At 40.5% G+C, this 20121-nt stretch overlaps 1 protein-coding gene across 2 annotated transcripts in view; it reads left to right on the top strand.

Annotated features, from left to right (window-relative positions):
* LAPTM4B (lysosomal protein transmembrane 4 beta) overlaps nucleotides 1–20121 on the top strand; it is a 69131-nt gene that overhangs the window by 24819 nt on the left and 24191 nt on the right. For both annotated transcript variants that reach the window (XM_079901769.1, XM_079901770.1), the window contains exons 3-5: nucleotides 10345–10418; nucleotides 10784–10906; nucleotides 15134–15232. In XM_079901769.1, the coding sequence (XP_079757895.1) occupies nucleotides 10345–10418; nucleotides 10784–10906; nucleotides 15134–15232 (296 nt within the window). The remainder of the gene's footprint in view (nucleotides 1–10344; nucleotides 10419–10783; nucleotides 10907–15133; nucleotides 15233–20121) is intronic.

The raw sequence follows: 20121 nt of genomic DNA, 5'->3' as shown, positions 1-20121 counted from the left end.
GGGCCTCTCACTGTTGTGGCCTCTCCTGTTGCGGAGCACAGGCTCTGGACGCGCAGGCTCAGCGGCCATGGCTCACGGGCCTAGCTGCTCCGCAGCATGTGGGATCTTCCCGGACTGGGGCATGAACCCGTGTCCCCTGCATCGGCAGGCGGACTCTCAACCACTGCACCACCAGGGAAGCCCTTTGATCTCTTTTTAAAAAGAACTTTGTAGGTCAAACATCATCATGGCTGACAAACCTTTCTATATTTAACATACACGAGGATACAACTAAATAGTCCTTGAAATGGGTACAATCAATTGCTTTGAATTGTGCTTGAAAGTTATGGTATATAACAATTTTTTTGTTTTGTTTTGTTTTTTGCGGCTTGCGGGATTTTAGTTCCCTGACCAGAGATAGAACCCGTGCTCTCGGCAGTGAAAGCGCGGCGCCCTAACCACTGGACATCCAGGGAATTCCTGGTGTATAGAAATTTTAAGTTGATATCTTTTTGGAATGGTGGTAGTCATCTCAAGGTTTTATCCAGAAGGACAGAGCAGGAGTGTATCTCACTTTTCCATGTGATCTTTTCCTAAAATGATCTGGTAGAAGAAAGTCAGATCCCTATGATTTATATTAAAATGGGGCATAGAGGAGAATCCACTGGGATAAAGAAAAAAATATAAAGAGTTCTCTTTTTAAAAACACCTATCTCTTCAACATTTGTATTTTTACGTAATTTATATACAAAAAATTGTAATATATATTTATAATTTACAAATAAACATATTTATGTAATCAAAAATTGACTATGCTAGGAAAGACTGGGAACTGTCATAGATGGGAGGAAACAAAGGAGATACAACTACATGCAGTACAAGACCCTGGATTAGATTCTGGAATGGAAAAAGGACGTGAGGGGGCAAAGAGAAACAGGTAAAATTCAAATAAGTAGATTTCATGAAATTTTATTTGTGAAATTTTAATGGACTGGCAAGGAACTGTAGCAGGAAGTGTCAGAGCCAAACATAATGCCAAACAGATCATCCAAATTAATTTCTGATTCATTTTGTAGCAAAATTGTCATTCAGGGGCTTCCCTGGTGGCACAGTGGTTGAGAGTCCGCCTGCCAATGCAGGAGACACGGGTTCGAGCCCTGGTCTGGGAAGATCCCACGTGCCGTGGAGCAACTGGGCCCGTGAGCCACAATTACTGAGCCTGTGCGTCTGGAGCCTGTGCTCCGCAACAAGAGAGGCCACGATAGTGAGAGGCCTGCGCACCGCGATGAAGGGTGGCCCCCGCTTGCCACGACTAGAGAAAGCCCTCAAACAGAAATGAAGACCCAACACAGCCATAAATAAATAAATAAATACATTTGGGAAAAGAAAAAGTTAAAAATAAATTTGTCATTCAAGCCAAACTTACTTTATTCACCTGCCCTGGGGAGGAAATGGCCATAAAAATAATGAAGAATTTGTTTACTGTATATAGGAACCTGGTTTAGGATAAAAACACTACTGCATTTATTGGAGAAATGATGGTCTTTATAGTCAGTGGTTCTGGGTGAAGTCAAGAAGAGAAAAACAGATAACTTCATCAGAGAAGGTATCCATATGACCAATAAGCACATGAAAATATTCTCCACATTATTAGTTGTAAAAGAAATGCAAATTACAAGCACAGTAGTGAGTCACTCCACCCCTTCAAAATGGCAACATGAACAGAACTGACCGTGCCACCTGTTGATACGGCTTTGGAACCACTGGATTTCTCAAGCTACAGCTGGGAGTGTAAATCGTTCAACCACTTTGGGAAAACCAAAGCTATATAGATATACATCCACCCTATGGCCCAGCAGTTTCACTCCTAGGTATGTACCCTCCAGTAAGTGAATGCTTGTGTCCATCATTAGCCATGTATGAAAATGGCCACGGTCGCTTTATTTGTAATAGCCAAAAACTGGAAACAGTCCAGCTTTCCACCAGTGGTAGAATGGACAGAAGCGAAGAGATGAAACAATCCAAACAGAATGGGTGCTGGCGATTCATTATACTTCTGTGTATGTTTGAAAGTTTTGGTAATACAAACTAAGAAACAGAAGGGAAAAGAAGATCGGCTGAGGCATTCCATATGGCTCTTGGCACCACATTGGGAAAGGCCCAGGCTGCCTACCTGCTGTCTGTTCACATACCCTCAAACCAGCGGGGCACTTGGTCTGCAGAGCTTGTCCACTTGTGCGTGACATGCCAGTGTCTTGAGGAAATAGACATACATATGCGACAGCCGGGAGAGCGGAGCCACAGGACCATCCTGGCCCTTTATTTTCATCCCTCTACCCTCCCATCCTTCCATCCTGTCATCTCTTCAGCTTTTTTCTTTTTTAAAAAATATTTATTTATTTGGTTGCACCAGGTCTTGGTCGTGGCATGTGGGCTCTTTTAGGTGCGGCAGGCGGGATCTCGTTCCCTGACCAGGGATCGAACCCGGGCCCCCTGCATTGGGAGCACAGAGTCTTAATCACTGGACCACCAGGGAAGTCCCATCTCTTTATCTTTTAAGTCACACGGCTCAAAAGGTTACATATTCTACACCTTGACAACATCTTATTTTTTTACAAGGATAATTCAGTGAATATTTATTTTCAAGATCTTTTTACAAAGATGGAGGTGTAAGAAGACCACTAGGGACGGTGGAGTAATTTGCTTAATCAAGACCAGCTGTTACCATCCCTAGATCTGAAAGAGAGATGGGAGGCAGTGGCTACTAGAGCTGGGAATGAGCGTCATACAGAGTTGAACTCCTTATAAGGAGCAATGCTACCTTTTTGGTCCGGGGCCAACCGAGGCAGCCTCACAGCAGGGGCCAGCCTCTTCCTCTCTCTGATCCCTTGTCTGGACTCCTCATTGAGTGAACTTAGCTAACGCCACAGGGTAAGGGAGCCTGTTGATGGCCCATACCTGTGTGCCTGCTAGGGCAGATAACTGGATGGTGAGAGTGGGTTTGGAAAGACAAATGGAAGACATCTGGTAGAATCATTCACCTCCTTATCCAGTGTTCCACTTAACCAAACTTGGTGGACATTTCCCCACTTTGCCTACAAGAAAACCATTAAAAAAAAAAACACTTTACTAAGTGACTTTTTAAAAATTAGATACATTAAGCCTGTAGAATTCCTTATTTGTTTGAGTTTGCTAGCGACTGAGCAGGAACTAAACTAGCACAGGTGTCCAGTGCTGCTTCTCTGATGATGCATTTTGTTGTTGTTTGCATTTCAGTGGTTTTGAAATAGGATGTGATTTACAATTTAACATAGATTTAGTATTAGTATCTTTTTTTTTTTTTTTTTTTTTTTTGCGGTACGCGGGCCTCTCACTGTTGTGGCCTCTCCCGTTGCGGAGCACAGGCTCCGGACGCGCAGGCCCAGCGGCCATGGCTCACGGGCCCAGCCGCTCCACGGCATGTGGGATCTTCCCGGACCGGGGCACGAACCCGCGTCCCCTGCATTGGCAGGCGGACTCTCAACCACTGCGCCACTAGGGAAGCCCAGGATCATTTTTTTTTTACTTCAAATCTTTATTTTGAAAAAATTCAAACCTTTCAGAAAAGTTTGCTATACAGTGAACACCTATCTTGCTGTTTTCATTAACAATAATTTGGAGTTCCTCATTCTTTATAGGATTACCTCTTATTAAATATTGATTAAGTGTAAAACAATGTTTATAAAATAAGCTGAGTAATTGTAAGTACTTGTGCACCCACAACTTGATTTGAGGAATTGAATTTTACGTTAACTTTCGAAAGAGCCCCTCTGATCTTGGAGATAGCTGCCACTCTTCTGAACTGTTTATCATTCTTTTGCTTTTCTGTATAAACTTACCATGTATATTTGTATCACTCAGTGATCTATTGTTTTAAGTTTCACGTGGTTGAACTTTATATTGTGGATTCACACAGTACGCCTTCTTCTGAGACTTGCTTTTTCAACTTTACTGTGTTAATGAAAAAATTATTCAGATGCTTGATAAAGACGATAAGGAAGACTTTATTCAAGATGGGCTACTGTAGTGGGGGCCTTGCAGTAGGGGAGAAAAATCGAGCTCAATTCCCCCTCCAAAAAGGACAGGTGGGGTTTATAGCCAAGGAGCAGGGTGGAGGTCAGCGAATGGAAAATCACTAAGAGGAAACATCAAGGCTGGGGGATTCTTGCTAGATAACTCAACAGGATTCTTGCTAAAGGCAGACCAGGGTGATATGCTATTGAGGGTGAAAAATAAGGAATTTGACCAGATATCAGAGTCATTGGATACCAAGAGTGAGGTATACTAACTCCGTAGAATTCTTGCCAAAACTCGACTAAGTGGGCCAAGGGTAGAGCCTAAGGTGTTTGGTCAGAAGAGTCTTTGTTATGTGTCTGCGTCTAATTGGGAAAACCTGTATGCTTCCAGCACCCAGCTGTAAGGGAATCTGGGAAACGTAGATTTTAGCTTTCTAGCCTCTGCAGAATAGGAAGGCACTTCAGAAGGTGGGAATGAGAGCTTGGTGCCAGCTCACCACCTCTCCTGCAAATACGTGTAGTATATGGTAGGGCTAACCTACCTTCTTCTTCAGAAATCTGCTTGAGCACCACATGTCCAGTTGTCAGGAAATACTGCTGTATATCTCTGACTGTTAAATTTGTTGATTAGCTGAGGGAGAAGCAACATCTTTCCATGTTGTATTTTGGACATCTTTTTTTTTTGAAAAACGACTTTATTGCGCTATACTTTGTATGCTGTAAAACCTACCTATTTAAAATGTACAACTTCATGATTTTTAGTAAGTTTATAGAGATGTGAAATCTTTAAAAAGTCTAATTAAAACTTATGCCTTTCCAATTGTGCAAGTCTTCTTTAGTGTCCAGCAGTAATGTTTCCAGAATTGTTCCAAATAGATCATGAATATTTTTTATTAAATTTATTTTATTTCCTTCTCTTAAGGTCTAGTCACACATCTTGGTTCTTCAGTGACCATAATTACAAAAAATGTAAATACTCCTTATTGGTTTTTCTGTTTCTGTTTTTAAATCTATTTATTTATGTATGTATGTATGTTTGGCTGCGTTGGGTCTTTGTTGCTGCGCGTGGGCTTTCTCTTGTTGCAGCGAGCGGGGGCTACTCTTCCTTGAGGTGCGCGGGCTTCTCATTGCAGTATCTTCTCTTGTTGCAGAGCACGGGCTCTAAGTGCGTGGGCTTCAGTTGTTGTGGTGTGCGGGCTTCAGTAGATGTGGCACGCGGGCTCAGTAGTTGTGGTTCGCAGGTTCTAGAGCACAGGCTCAGTAGTTGTGGCGCACGGGCTTAGTTGCTCCACGGCATGTGGGATCTTCCTGGACCAGGGCTTGAACACGTGTCCCCTGCATTGGCAGGCGGATTCTTAACCACTGCGCCAACAGGGAAGTCCAGGTTTTTCTGTTTTTATATAAGCAACCTTTATGAGACTTAATTATGTCAGTATAAATTTCTCAATATGAGAGTAGCTGGCAGGAGCTAATTTCCTTATCTTAGAAAGTGAGGAGTTAACAGAGATTCTCTGAACTTGACATTTTCCGTATATTACTTAACTAACTAATCCTTTGTAACTTATAGTTTAAATCTTAACACCTGACAACATGTATGAACCTTGAAAATATTATTCTAAATGAGATAAGCCAGACACAGAAGGCTGCATATTGTATGATTCCATTTATATGACATGTACAGTATAGGCAAATCTAAAGAGATAGAAAGTACCTTAATGGTTGCCAGGGGCTGGAGGGTGGGGGGGAATGGGGAGTGACTTCTAAGGTTATAGAGGGGTTTTTTTTGGGAGAATGAAAATATTCTGGAATTAGTGGTGATGGCTGTGCAACTTTGTGACTAAAAAACCCACTGAATTATATATATGCTTTTTAAAAGGGTGCATTTTATAGAATGTGAATTATATCTTAATACAGAAAATTTATGAGGGGAAAAAAAGACCCAGCCCAAATAACCACATCCTCCCATAAATTCTTTTTTGTTTCTCTTGGCTGAAAATATTGTCCCCTCTGAACTCCCCTAGCTTGTCATCTGTTATCTGCTATTGAATTCTTCCATCCCTTCCTAGTAGATGCTAAGCATCTGAGAGCAAAGATTATGTCCTCTTAATCTCTGCAGCCTCACATTTTTATCCCATGTTACACACCTATTTAGTATTCATGAAATAAATTCGGGGTTTAAGAATAAAGTTGTAAATTAGCAAGTTACAAGAAACCCCTCTTCTATCTGAATTTACTTCAATAAAAAGTTACAAGCAATTGCCACACAAATAACAAAAAGTATATTAGAGCTTTGCTTCTGTTTTAGGGGAATAAAATCAGTGCCTTATGCTTATTCTTCCCCAAGCTTTCAACTTCAGAACGTGAGGCCCCATAGGAGGGACTTACCTGGGTTTTGTGTTTACCCCCGCAGGGGTTGAGGGCTTTTGTATTTTGCTCTCAGTAGCTCATATTGTTGCTGTGAGTTCACCTGAAAATAGTTCTCCTCTCGACTTAATGGTGAAACTATACCCCAAATACTGTTTGTTTTCATGAGCCAAAAACATGGCCGAAAATTGAGCCATAAGAATGACTCGTGACTAGGCAAGTATGATGTGAGAGCATAAATCAGGTGCTAGTTATCTATCTAGCTACCAGTTTTATGGGAAGGACACAAACCCAAGAAGTGTTAAGGAAGAGTAGAATTAGAAATAGATTATTTTAACAAAGGCATTTCAGGGAACTCCTTTATATGCCTATTCTATTTCAATGATTAATTGACTAAGTATCAGGAAATGCTTTCTAATTATGCCTTTGTGGCCTGTGGTGTAGCTTTTCTTTGGAACCTTTTCAAATTAGAACTGAGTCATTAAGCCAGGAATTTAATTTAGGAAACAACTTGCCCACAGTGTGCTCTGACTTTGGTTGGTGGAGCTGCTGTGCAAAGAATAAGTAAAGGATATTCCTGTCACTGACCAGTACTTTACCGATTGTAAACGTTCCTATATTGTTAGTAGGACCGGTTACTCATTTGCCTGTTGACATAATTATAAAATAAATGAATTTTCATTCCTCAGAGTAACTCTCATGTTCACCATGGTATGCCGCACACTGCTTCAGAGGAGCTGACTTGTGCTCTAGGTTGCTAGGAGATACAAGGTTCATTAACTTGTTTTATCTTCTCTGCTCTGTGTTTTTATTTGATTTACACTTTGATCCTGCCTAAGCTATTTGACATGCTTGTGATATATTCAGTCTGTTCAGTGTGGTTGGTGTAGTCATTTATAGGACTAGAATTTTGAAAATTTCCTCATCTCAAATTAACATTTTTTCTGTGGTATCTCATTGTGAGTGGTGATAGGATACTTTATGACTTTCGTTTTATTTGTGCCTTTTAAATTTCTCCTGAGATTTATATTCTTTGAAGAAGATGGAAATTTAAAAAATTTTAATGATTATGTGAGATTTTGTTCTGGAGTGGTTTTCTTTTTTTTTGCAGAATAGGACATAAAATTATTCAAGATTTTAGTGTTTTATTCTGTATTAATATTTTATATTAATAAAGGTTTTATTGATATGCCTAATATTAATATAAAAGATAATTTATATAAATTTTATTATAACATAAATATTAATGTAACCATTATATTTATATATTTTTTTCTTTTTAAAAATATTTATTTATTTATTTTTGCTGCGTTGGGTCTTCGTTTCTGTGTGAGGGCTTTCTCTAGTTGCGGCAAGTGGGGACCACTCTTTATCGCAGTGCGCGGGCCTCTCACTGTCGCGGCCTCTCTTGTTGTGGAGCACAGGCTCCAGATGCGCAGGCTTAGTAATTGTGGCTCACGGGCCCAGTTGCTCCGCGGCATGTGGGATCCTCCCAGACCAGGGCTCGAACCCATGTCCCCTGCATCGGCAGGCAGACTCTCAACCACTGTGCCACCAGGGAAGCCCTATATTTTTATTTTTAAATAAAGCCTTAGATTTTTTTGTTTGCTTGTTTCTCTCTCTGTCTCTCTATTTCTCTTAAGAGCTATGAGGGAGTCAAAGAGTATCCTCTAATGGGCTAGCTTTTATAAAACTCATTTTTTCTCATTATAAAATAGGCTTGTACAGAATTTGGAAACCGTCAAAGTAAGACAAAGAAAATAATAAATTTCTGCCTGAGTTCAATCAAGTTTTAGAGATTACTACAAGTTCTGATAGGCTTTGCACATAATAAAGAATGTCCACTCCTTTTAGGGAGGCTCTCTGGTTTCCCAGGACTTTGGCCTCCACTACTGCATTTGCTTTACCTCCTTCGCAGCTGGGTAGCATGGTGGCTAAGAGCATTGCCTCTGGAGTTAAACTTCTGGGGTAGAATAGCTCATCCACCACTTGCCAGCTGGGCAACCTTGGGCAGGTTACTTGCCCGGCAAAAATACTATGAGGCATACGTGAAATGTCCTTGTTGGTACCTCTTCCCTCATAATAAGGGAAGGTGAGTTCATTTAGCATTAAAATTATAAAGTAAACTATAAAATATATATATGTATCCTGAGAGAAATCATGCTGTTGTAAGTACTGACTAGTATTAATTATCTCTTGATTCTCTTATAACCTTCTTTTTTTTTGAGAGTCAAATTTTTATTCCTTTAGTAAAAGTCATCAGCTTTATTATAAATGTACTGCATTAAATCTAGAGACCATTTTAAGGAAGCTTCATTTTTTTTAAGGTGCCAAATGGTCTTTGTTGATATATATACATCTGACACAGAAAGTACTTTGACCTTATGATTCTGTTTGTAAACCTGCTTAAAATATCCTCTCATCTCCGAAGCTGAGGATATAGTGTGGGTGGCTCTAGAACTGGAATGCTTTCCTTTGGAGAAATACCTGTAGCAAGCGACAGCCTAGGTTGGTTCATTTGGTCAGTATTTAAAAGCTTAAGTAGAAGCAGCATCGTATAGCAGAGAGAGCCAAAACTTTGAATCATAAGAGCTGGATTAGTCATAGTTTAGCCTTTTGATGCAAATGCTATCTCAGCAAGTTACATAACCTCTGAGCCCTGGTTTCATAATCCATTCACTGGGCACAGTAACATCTACCTCAGAGTAATGAAGACTCAATGAGGTATCTGTGAAAATGCCTTGGAAACTGTCAGCACTATACAGATACTTTACTGCAAGGGTTTTTGTACTGTCTTAGCCTGATTATAACTCTACACGTTACCTTCAGAAACCCAGATATACTGTACTTCTAATCAGAATAAGTCTTCAGTTTGTACCTACTGTGAAACAGGCTTTGTACTAGAGCTGCTCTATTCAACAAAGATATGATACAAGCACACAAGTAATTTTAAATTTCCTAGTAGCCTCATTTAAAAAGGTAACAACAAACAGGTGATTAACTTTAATAATGTATTTAACTCAGTATATCCCAAATATTATTTCAGCTTGTAATCAGTATAAAAATCATTAATGGGATTTTTTTGTTTTTGATACTAAGTCCTTGAAATGAGGAGTACATTTCAATCTTACGGCACATCTCAATGCAGATTGACCACAGTACAAGTGCTCAGCGCGCACATGCGGCATCTGTCACCTTCTCGGTGTTGAGTTTGCGGTAGTGAACGAGACACAGCAGCAGCTCCTTTTCCTCAGGAAGGTTCCTCTAGCAGAGACAGACAGTACACGAATGAGCTAGATAGTAGTGAAACATGCCGTAAAGAAAATGCAGCAGCCACGTGGGCATGACTGGGAGGGTCACATTAGCTAGGATGGCCAGGGAAGATCTTGGAGGTGTTGAGCTGAATGATTAAAAAGGCGGAGCCAATCATGTGAAAATATGAGCGACATTACTTCTGTTCAGTGGGAACTGCAAATGTGAGGCCCTGGCATGGGATGATTTGGCTGTGTTTAGTGAACTAAATGGTATGGCTGGATTACAGTGAGCAGGAAAGTGTGGGATGGGATGAGAGGAGATTGGAGAGGTTGGCGGGCTCTAGACTAAACAGAGACATAAAGGTCCTGATAAGAAAAAGAATACCTCTTTTGTTATATATATAATTCAGTGGACCAGAAGACCAAACTTTGAAATATATATATACATAGATATATTTATAGATATATTTAATATAGACCTATGTGTGATTTAGGGAGAAAATCTTTTAGGCACTTTGCTTCCCTTAACAATGGTCGTCTCAGATTCCAAAGGAACTCTGGTGTTTAACTTAGTATAAAGTTCTTGTCTATAATTGGTTTATAAACAAAATGCCTTTGAGGAGTGGCTTTTAAAAATGTTAAAACAGTGGAGCTACTACTGACTTTCTTTTTTTAAAAAAACTTTTTTGCAGACATGTGCATTGCTATCGCAATTTCTCTTCTCATGATCCTGATCTGTGCAATGGCTACTTACGGAGCATACAAGGTAAGCAGCTTAGAAATAAGGTCCTGGGCCTCTTCCTTGGTCCCTTACACATGTAATCTGTGCAGCTATCTGTAAGAAGTGAGGAATGATCGTTCTCAGTTTCCTGTAAGAATCTTTAAGAGTTTACATCTCTTGCTAATGTTACGTGGAAAACCAATGTTACAGTCTCAGAAGTGTGTTCATTGAGGCTTGTTGGTTTGCTGCTTTTGTTTGGTTTAGCAAGTTGCCATCATGACCTGCTTTAATGAATTTCTACTCCTCCGTTTCCCTTCAGATTAAGAAAAGATTTCTCTGAATTCAAAAAAATATTGTTTTGTAATATTGAACATATTAAATGTTAACATCCTGTCCTGTCTTACGTTTAGCAACACGCGGCCTGGATCATCCCCTTCTTCTGTTACCAGATCTTTGATTTTGCCCTGAACACCTTGGTTGCAGTCACCGTGCTTGTTTATCCAAACTCCATCCAGGAATACATACGACAGCTGGTATGTGACCTTTATAATTACTATGTCTCTTCGTGAGGGAGACCTGGTTAAGATAGAAATACAAAAGACGTAGAGATAAATATACATATACATATTAATTTGTGGCTCACTTGCATCTGAGTTACTGATTAGAGATTTTTGAATAAAGATAAGATTTTCTTATCTCTTAGAATGCTTTTTGGGAAAACATAACCCCCTGAGGTAGATAAGTTGGTGATGATGGTATTAGAGGTGCCTGCCTAATTTACAAGCTACTTACTAATTGTCTTAGTTTTGTAAAATGCAGTTTGCTCAGTTATCAGCAGAGGATGATAGCCTTTTGCGTCTGCTGTGTATGGGAAAAGTGGAACTCTACCATGTACTGTTTCCTGAACTTATTTGACCATAGAACCCCTTTCTTCTTCAAACTTCTTTTTTTAAAAAATTAATTAATTAATTTATTTATTTTTGGCTGAGGTGGGTCTGTTGCTGCGCGCAGGCGTTCTCTAGTTGCGGCGAGCAGGGGCTACTCTTCGTTGCGGTGTGCGGGCTTCTCATTGCAGTGGCTTCTCTTGTTGCAGAGCACGGGCTCTAAGCATGCGGGCTTCAGTAGTTGTGGCTCATGGGCTCTAGAGCGCAGGCTCAGTAGTTGTGGTGTACGGGCTTAGTTGCTCCGCGGCATGTGGGATCTTCTTGGACCAGGGCTCGAACCCGTGTCCCCTGCATTAGCAGGCGGATTCTTAACCACTGTGCCACCAGGGAAGCCCCAAACATCTTTCTGGGGCTGGTTTTCTACAATATTAAATGTCCTTTGTGACCACATGAGTGAATATTGGTGGCTGGCTATTAAGAAGCTCGTGGAGGGTGTGAGATTAGAGTACTTCTGTGCCTTCACATTTTTTAATCTTTGTGTTTTAAATTATGTACCTTAAAATTTAATTTCTTCAAAATCTTAGAATGCTTTAAATGGAGAGAATAGAATGTTCAGTCTTTAGTTTTCATAGTAGTTTCTGAGGACTTCCCTGGTGATGTAGTGGTTAAGAATCTGCCTGCCAATGCAGGAGACACGGGTTCGAGCCCTGGTCCGGGAAGATTCCACATGCCATGGAGCACCTAAGCCCATGCGCCACAACTACTGAAGCCGCTGCACCTAGAGCCCGTGCTCCACAACAAATGAAGCCACTGCAATTAGAAGCCCACATACCGCAACAAAGAGTAGCCCCCGCTCACCACAACTAGAGAAAAAGCCCCTGCACAGCAACGAAGACCCAATGCAGCCAAAAATTAATAAAGAAATAAATAAAATATTTCCTTTTAAAAAAAAAAGTAGTTTCTGAGCATGGGGGAAGGAACGATGTGAAAATGGAGGTCAGGAAGTTCAGTGGAAAAGAGGGATGGAGGGGATGGAGCCAGGTAGGAAGTGTGGCCACAGGAGTTTGTGATCTTTTGGCAGTTGGCCCAGAGCACGTGACTAGTACTCAACAGACCTAGTATGAAAAGCCTCCAGTGTGTTGCTCCTTCAAAGCATTAGGTTGTCATTGTTGTAAGAAATAGCTTCTTTTTGTTTCTTAGAAATAGATCTATGTTTTCGTAGAGTGTAGTGTCAAGAAAATTGTGGTGTTATTTCCCATGTGCTAATTTTATGTGTCATCTCTTGTGATAACAGCTAAGTGTTATATGTGATGAACAGGTTGTAGAATTACCTCTGTCTTTCAGGACTTGAATTCTACTCTGTAATAATGATCTGGCACTGAGCTCCTAAAATCGTCCTGGAATTGTGGAGGAAACATAGTCTCCACAGAGCCCATCATGTGAGGGGGCCGGGAGAGGGTGGGTTGGAGTAAGGGGACACCAAGGCAAGTCACATGCCAGTTCTGACTACTTGAGTCTATTGCGTGCTCCATCCCATGTATTTGGAGATTTATAAGGAGGAGAAAGGCTAATGTGCAGGCCAGCGTTTAGAACACTCAGGATACTACCAAGACTTCCTGTTCCACCTGCATTGTTCAGTCACTACTTCCTGTTCCACCTGCATTGTTCAGTCACTACTTCCTGTTCCACCTGCATTGTCCGGTCACTCCGTACCCAGTTGTAAAGTCATAATATTGGTGGTGCTCACAATAATCCTCATAGGAGTTTAAAAACTCACTATCTACTTTTATTTATAATTATAAACCAAATAATACAAGTAGGCATCTTCTGCATGTTCGACTTGAAGATCAGTCTGGGCTGGAAGAGCGAGACCTGCAGGTTATTACAGTGCCTAAGAGACGGCACTGAAAGGGGACATTAAATTTCCACTGCTGTTGCCCCTCCTGTTGACAAGTTGAGATATACAGTGAATCTGGGGAGGCTTGTCTGAGAAGGCTGCTAGAGAGCACCACTTAATCCTAGCGCCCGTTCTTTTTATGTGGAGTCTTGTAAAACACAGTTAAAGTAAGTTATGTGTGTGTTTTGATTGGTCTTAAGTGGATGTAGAGACCACGTTCACTTTTCTGGGGGAAAGAGTGTAAAGATCTTTGTGGAAAGGCTCATATATTTCCACTGTAATAGCGGTTGTTTTTTTTTTTCCACATTCCTGGAAACAATATGATTTTGTGTTGGTCTTGTAGATAACATCAGGTTTTTTTTGTTTGTTTTTTTTTTTTTTGCGGTACGCGGGCCTCTCACTGTTGTGGCCTCTCCTGTTGCGGAGCACAGGCTCCGGATGCGCAGGCTCAGCGGCCATGGCTCACGGGCCCAGCCGCTCCGCAGCATGTGGGATCTTCACGGACCGGGGTGCGAACCCGTGTCCCTTGCATCGGCAGGTGGACTCTCAACCACTGCGCCACCAGGGAAGCCCCAGTTTGTTTTATTTTTGCCCTTTGAGGTCAGTACTACAGACAGCCTTTTTAGGCTCCAAGGGCAGGGGCCAGTTTGATGAGCTGATCACAAAAAGTGACTTAGATTTTATTACTTAGGTATTTTGCCAGAGTGAAAGGAGACTCTGAAAACCACTAGGCGAGGCTCATCCTGGGGAGGAGGAGCCAGGCACGAGTCACGAGTTTTCTCCTTTGTTATGTCTGGGAATACTGCTCACGTGGGATCCAGACACATAGTAGTGGGTGATGAGGGGAGATGAAGGGTGACCGCACACGGGGCTGCCTTCTGTGCACACTGTGTAAGCCGTTTGCAATGAGAGCTTCGATCCGTTTGCAATGAGAGCTTTGATCAGTGCTGAGCACGAGATTCACGGTGACATCCTGTCATTCCCGTGAACCATAGTAGCAGATTTCAGTCCTGCTAAAAGGGTTTCTTTTGACCTGGTAGTTAATCATTATGGTCAGATGGTAGGAGTTGTGTTTTTTTGTTTTTCGTTTTTTTTTTTAATTCAAGTACAGTTGTTTTACAATGTTGTGTTCATTTCTGCTGGACAGCAAAGTGATTGTTATACATGTATATACATATTCTTTTTCGATTATTATCACAGGATACTGAATATAGTTCCCTGTGCTATACAGTAGGACCTTGTTTATCCATTCTATATAATAGTTTTGATTTCTTTAAAATGCTGTAAAAACCTACTAATATAAAGGTTCTGCTCTTTGAGGAGAAGTAGCATCAGCAAAAATGCTCTATATTAAGAAGACACTATTTTAGTAGGGTTCTGCAACCCTTGCCCTACACAGCCCATTAGAATGGTCCAGAATTTGCAGAAAATCCAAATTTTGAGGAGTTGTAAAGACCATTGACTTCTAACTTTCTATATGGTTGGAGGGCAGAATTAGGTCTTTACGTCTCATGAATCTTCCACTGAATTTTTTTTCTTTCTTTCTTTCTTTTTTTTTTTTTTTTTTTTTTGCGTTATGTGGGTCTTTCACTGTTGTGGCCTCTCCCATTGCAGAGCACAGGCTCAGCGGCCATGGCTCACGGGCCCAGCCACTCCGCGGCATGTGGAATCCTCCTGGGCCGGGGCACGAACCCGCGTCCCGTGCATCGGCAGGCAGACTCAACCACTGCGCCACCAGGGAAGCCCTGAATTTTCTTTTTGAGAGTTACTGCCTGAATTAAGAACAGACTAGCCTCTCCCCATCACACTGTTTATAGCTTTTTCATTAGTAGAGGTAGACTAGAAATGTTGTATTGTCCTTAAATAATAACTATCTGCTTTAATTAATTGCTTTCTGATAAGCACATCTGGTTAATGCTTATGGAATAGAATCCTGGATCGTTAATGAGATTTGCTAATGAGGTACTTTTCTTTTGTAGCCTCCTGATTTTCCTTACAAAGATGATATCATGTCAGTGAATCCTACCTGTTTGGTCCTTATTATTCTTCTGTTTATCAGCATTATCTTGACTTTTAAGGTAAGCATGAAGATTTTACTTACGGTCTAAATATTACTAAATGTATTCATGAATGCTAAAGAAGTAAGAAAACTTGCTGTTAGTTTATCTTGTTTTAGATTTCTGAACTGCTTTTTGAATTCCTCACAATTCTGTTCCTTCTCTTATCTATATGAGAGAGATAAACACTAACCAGACTTCCACAGGCCAACCCAGGGTTCTTCTAAAATCTATTTGGATGTAAATAATATAATGTTGTACATTTATGTGGTGTGTATTAAGTACCGTAGCATCCATTACAAGTCTCTGAATACATTCTTTTGTAATTTGTGGGTTTTTTCCCTAAATATTTATTTATTTATTTACTATATTTGGTTGCAACAGGTGGGCTCCTTAGTTGCGGCTCGCCTGGCTCCTTAGTTGCAGCACGCAGGCTCCTTAGTTGCGGCATGCATGTGGGATCTAGTGTCCTGACCAGGGATCAAACGTGGGCCCCCTGCATTGGGAGCGTGAAGTCTTAACCACTGCTCCACCAGGGAAGTCCCTGTAATTTGTTTTTAAAAATGTAATCGATTTTGAACATTATTCTGTAACAGTCTATTATGAATTTATCATTTTTATAAATTAGTTATTGTTGGACATTGAGATAGTTCCTACTTTTTCACTTATAAATAGTATGGCAGTGAATATATTAAATTAATTACATCTTTTGTATACTTATACATTTATTTTTTCAAGATCTATTTCCTGAAATTTGAGGGTATGCATAATTTGAAGGTTTCTGATAGTTTGTCAAATTGATCTCCCCTAAAGTTGAATGCCTTAACACTCTCATCTGCCACGTTTCCCTCACCCTCATCCGTCGAGTGCTATTTTTCATCTTTGTAAACCTGATAATAAAAACATCATTATAATTTGTGCTTGTGTGCTAGTAATAAGTAGAAAATTCTTAAGTTAGACCTTGAACTTTTAATTCTTAACATCTTTCATTGTCTTTATTTTGGCATAAAATTGCCGAATTCTTTAAAAACCAAGCTTGGTGAGTTTTGAAGAAGCTGCATTTAGGGAGAAAAGTCATTTTAAATGGTAATGTGTTGAAGAGGAGTAGGAAGAAAGTGATTCATTGAAAGTCAGTGAGGTCTGCATCGCCCTCCATACAACATGCTCTGCATGGCTTGTTACTACATGTGTGGCTTAGTGGTCAAGGATTTGGGTGAATTTTATACACGGATGTTGAGGCTTCCTGCCCCTGCAGCTCCTACCTCAACACCCCAACTTCCTGGCTTCTTAGTCAGACCACCAGCTGTGTGGAGAGTGGGCAGAGCCACTGGCAAAAGGCTTCAGACCCTCAAATCCCACTCACTGCAGTTTGCCACTCAAGGGTAGACTCCCCTTTAGCTTCTGCCTGTTTTGGGCCCTTCAGCCCTGCCTTCAAATAGAGTCTGTGTGTCTGTGTGTGTTTATTCCAGACTTTATCATGTTTACCTGGAAGAAGGTTAGTCTGACCAAGCTACCCTGTGCCATTACCCAGAAGCCGGCACCTCCCACTGCGCTCAAAAAAGGCATTTTAACTGTGTAGGCATTTACATCTTTCTTGGAAATGCTTACTTGAGATTTGAGTCAGAGGACCTAGATTTACCTTGTGTCACTGCCATATAGCTATGTGACCAGAGCCTTGGTTTCTTCATTTACTAAGTAGCAGTAATAGCTAAGAAAACATTGTGAAGGGTAACTGTGAGGTTAATTGAGCTAATGGATGGGAAGATGCATCATTCATTTATTTATTCAGTAAATATTTGCTGAGGGTCTCCTGTGTGCCGGGCTGTGTTTTAGCTGCTAGGGTTTGGTGGTGAATAAGAAAAATCCCTGCCCTGTCTGTGGTGCTTTTATCAACTGCAAACAATATTATTTATCATAATGACCTAATAAAAGGCATCTTATAGATGGTTCACAGCACTGTCTCCAACCTGTGTGTAATGTGTTAATATTCCATTATATATGTATCTATCTCTACTAACCAGACTGCATTTCCTTGAGAACGTAGACCCTGCCTTCATTATTCTATCCCTTGTGGAGACTCAGTAATTATTAGTTTAAACAAATATGAACACATATATGTGTTGCAGTTTCACATAACAGTTTACCTGATTAGTAGCTCTCACAACCTAAATTCACTGTTACTCTTTAATAAGTTTTATCACTAGTGATTCCCTGGGAACCCAAATCACAACATGTATCAGTTTTTCTCTGTCCTTAGTTGGTAAAGGGAACAACGCTTACCACCTAGCTCTGCAAGTAGCTGATGGATGTACTCTTGTCAGTGCAAGTCTGTTTGGGAAATATACCAAATATTTAATTTATTCAAGATTACAGAAATGTCAAATAGGAAATAAGGTCATTGAAATAAATTATTGGTCATTGAAATAAGTTTAGAGACAATAGGCCAGGTTTTTCTCCCATCAGAGTGTTTAGTGGGTGAACGCCCCTGGTGTTGCAGGGGGCATTCAAGAATGCTGACTGGGTGTATGGGACCCCAGACACTGGGTATTTCCCCTCCGCAGTTTAACCTTCAGTTGTAGATTTGTCATTTTGGAGGCCTCACATCAGAAAGAGTTCTTGTCTTAAAAGAACCTTCTGTTCACTGCTAAAATAATGGATGACTTCTTACATAGTACACAACAGAATATGTCCAAGCATTCCTTTTTTATTTGTATTAAAATTCTCAATGAGTCCAGGGTTTTGTTTGTTTGTTTGTTTTAATAGAGAAGCAAGAGCGTTGTTGAGTAAACTGAAGATTTGAGTAAATTCAACATATTGTTCAAGAAAAATGCCCTTCCCATCTCTTTCTCATTGTTGATCTCTGGTTTCAGATTATTGCCATTCAGAAAACACTTTACTAAAATAGCATTATGCATTTTCATATTAACATTATCACAGAAAGTCTCACTGTAGGAAATAATCACCACCAAGTATGAATGCAGCAGGCTTCCCTGGTGGCGCAGTGGTTGAGAATCTGCCTGCTAATGCAGGGGACACGGGTTCGAGCCCTGGTCTGGGAAGATCCCACATGCCGTGGAGCAACTAGGCCCGTGAGCCACAACTACTGAGCCTGCGTGTCTGGAGCCTGTGCTCTGCAACAAGAGAGGCCGTGATAGTGAGAGGCCCGCGCACCGCGATGAAGAGTGGCCCCCGCTTGCCGCAACTAGAGAAAGCCCTCGCACAGAAATGAAGACCCAACACAGCCAAAAATAAATTAAAAAAAAACAAAAGTATGAATGCAGCTTAAGACAGCATTGTGAGTTCACAACAGAACATTTACCTCACTTCTGAAAAGTGTTGACGAGCACTCCTTTTGTTGTTAAATGTCTTCTTTTTTTATAAAACAACTTCCTTGAGATATAATTCGCATATCATAAGGTTCTCCCATTTAAGTGTACAATTTAGTGGTTTTTAATATATTCACGGAGTTGTATAAACACAGCTCTGTGGTTAAACAATGTAATTTGAGAACACTTTTACCATATGACGTTTGCCCTTACCCCCATCCCCTGGTAACCACTAATCTATTTTCTGTCACTATGGCTTTGCCTCTTCTGGACATTTCATATAAATGGAATCATATAATATGTGGTCCTTTGTGACTGGCTTCTTTGACATTTCCAAGGTTCATCCGTGCTGTAGCATGTTATCAGAACTTCCTTTTTATTGCTGAATTATATTCCATTGTATGAATATACCATACAATGGAATATTTTGTTTGTCTATCCAGTCCTAAGTTGACAGACATTTGGATTGTTTTTACTCTTTTGCTATTACAAAGAATGTTGCTGTGAACATTTGTGCACAAGTTTTTGTGTGGACATATGTTTTCATTTCTCTTGGGTATATACCTTGGAGTGGAGCCACCGGGTCACATTTAACTGTTTGTTTGTTTATTTATTTATTTATGGCTGCATTGGGTCTTTGTTTGTGGTGCGTGGGCTTCTCATTGCGTGGCTTCTCTTGTTGTGGAGCGTGGGCTCTAGGCGCGTGGGCTCTAGAGCGCAGGCTCAGTAGTTGTGGTGCACGGACTTAGTTGCTCCGCGGCATGTGGGATCTTCCCGGACCAGGGCTCGAACCCATGTCCCCTGCATTGGCAGGCGGATTCTTAGCCACGGCACCACCAGGGAAGTCCCCACATTTAACTGTTTAACCTTTTGAGGGACTTCCAGACTGTTTTCTAAAGCAACACCGTTTTACATTCCCACCAGCAATGTAGGAGGGCTCCGTTTTTTCCACATCTTTAACCTTTGAATCAAAGAATTTCAGAGCTAGAAAGGGGCTTTGAAATCATTTTGTTTTAATCTGATTGCACATGATTGGAATGAAAGTACAAAGACTTCGTATTTTAAACATCTCCCATGAGCTCATGCTTTCTATTTCCAGCATGTCTTTATTCTGGACCTTAATTTTAATTATCTTCTTTGGATATTTCATTGTGAAAATGGAAATGTTTTAGTGAATTGTACTGATCACAGAGCAAATTAATGTGCTATGAACGTTTTTTTTTTTAAGTTGACTTGTATTATAAAATCATATATAATGATACAGAATAACGATCCGAAAGACCCAGAGTTACAGTGTGATGAGAATCGGCTAATGAATTGATTGTTCTTTGGGGGCAGTAAATGTTTGCGGCGATTGCTCCTTTCAACTTCCTTTTCTTGGAAATTCTCTTTCTCCTTTCAGCCCCACCCTTCCCCGTCACCTTCTGTGTAGTAAGGCTACAGTATCACCCTTGGCCAGAAAGCTACTCTATCCAACATTTGTAATTTTAAAGCCTTCTCGGTTTAGTAGAGTTAATGTGTGTTTAAAATTTATATAAATGAACATTTTGCAATATGGCTTTATCCATGATGATACTGTAAATT

This window comes from Stenella coeruleoalba (genome assembly GCF_951394435.1).
Source record: "Stenella coeruleoalba genome assembly, chromosome: 17".
Classification (NCBI taxonomy): Eukaryota; Metazoa; Chordata; class Mammalia; order Artiodactyla; family Delphinidae; genus Stenella; species Stenella coeruleoalba.
Note: the sequence above shows the minus strand (reverse complement) of the source record. Positions and strands in the feature narration are given on the sequence as shown.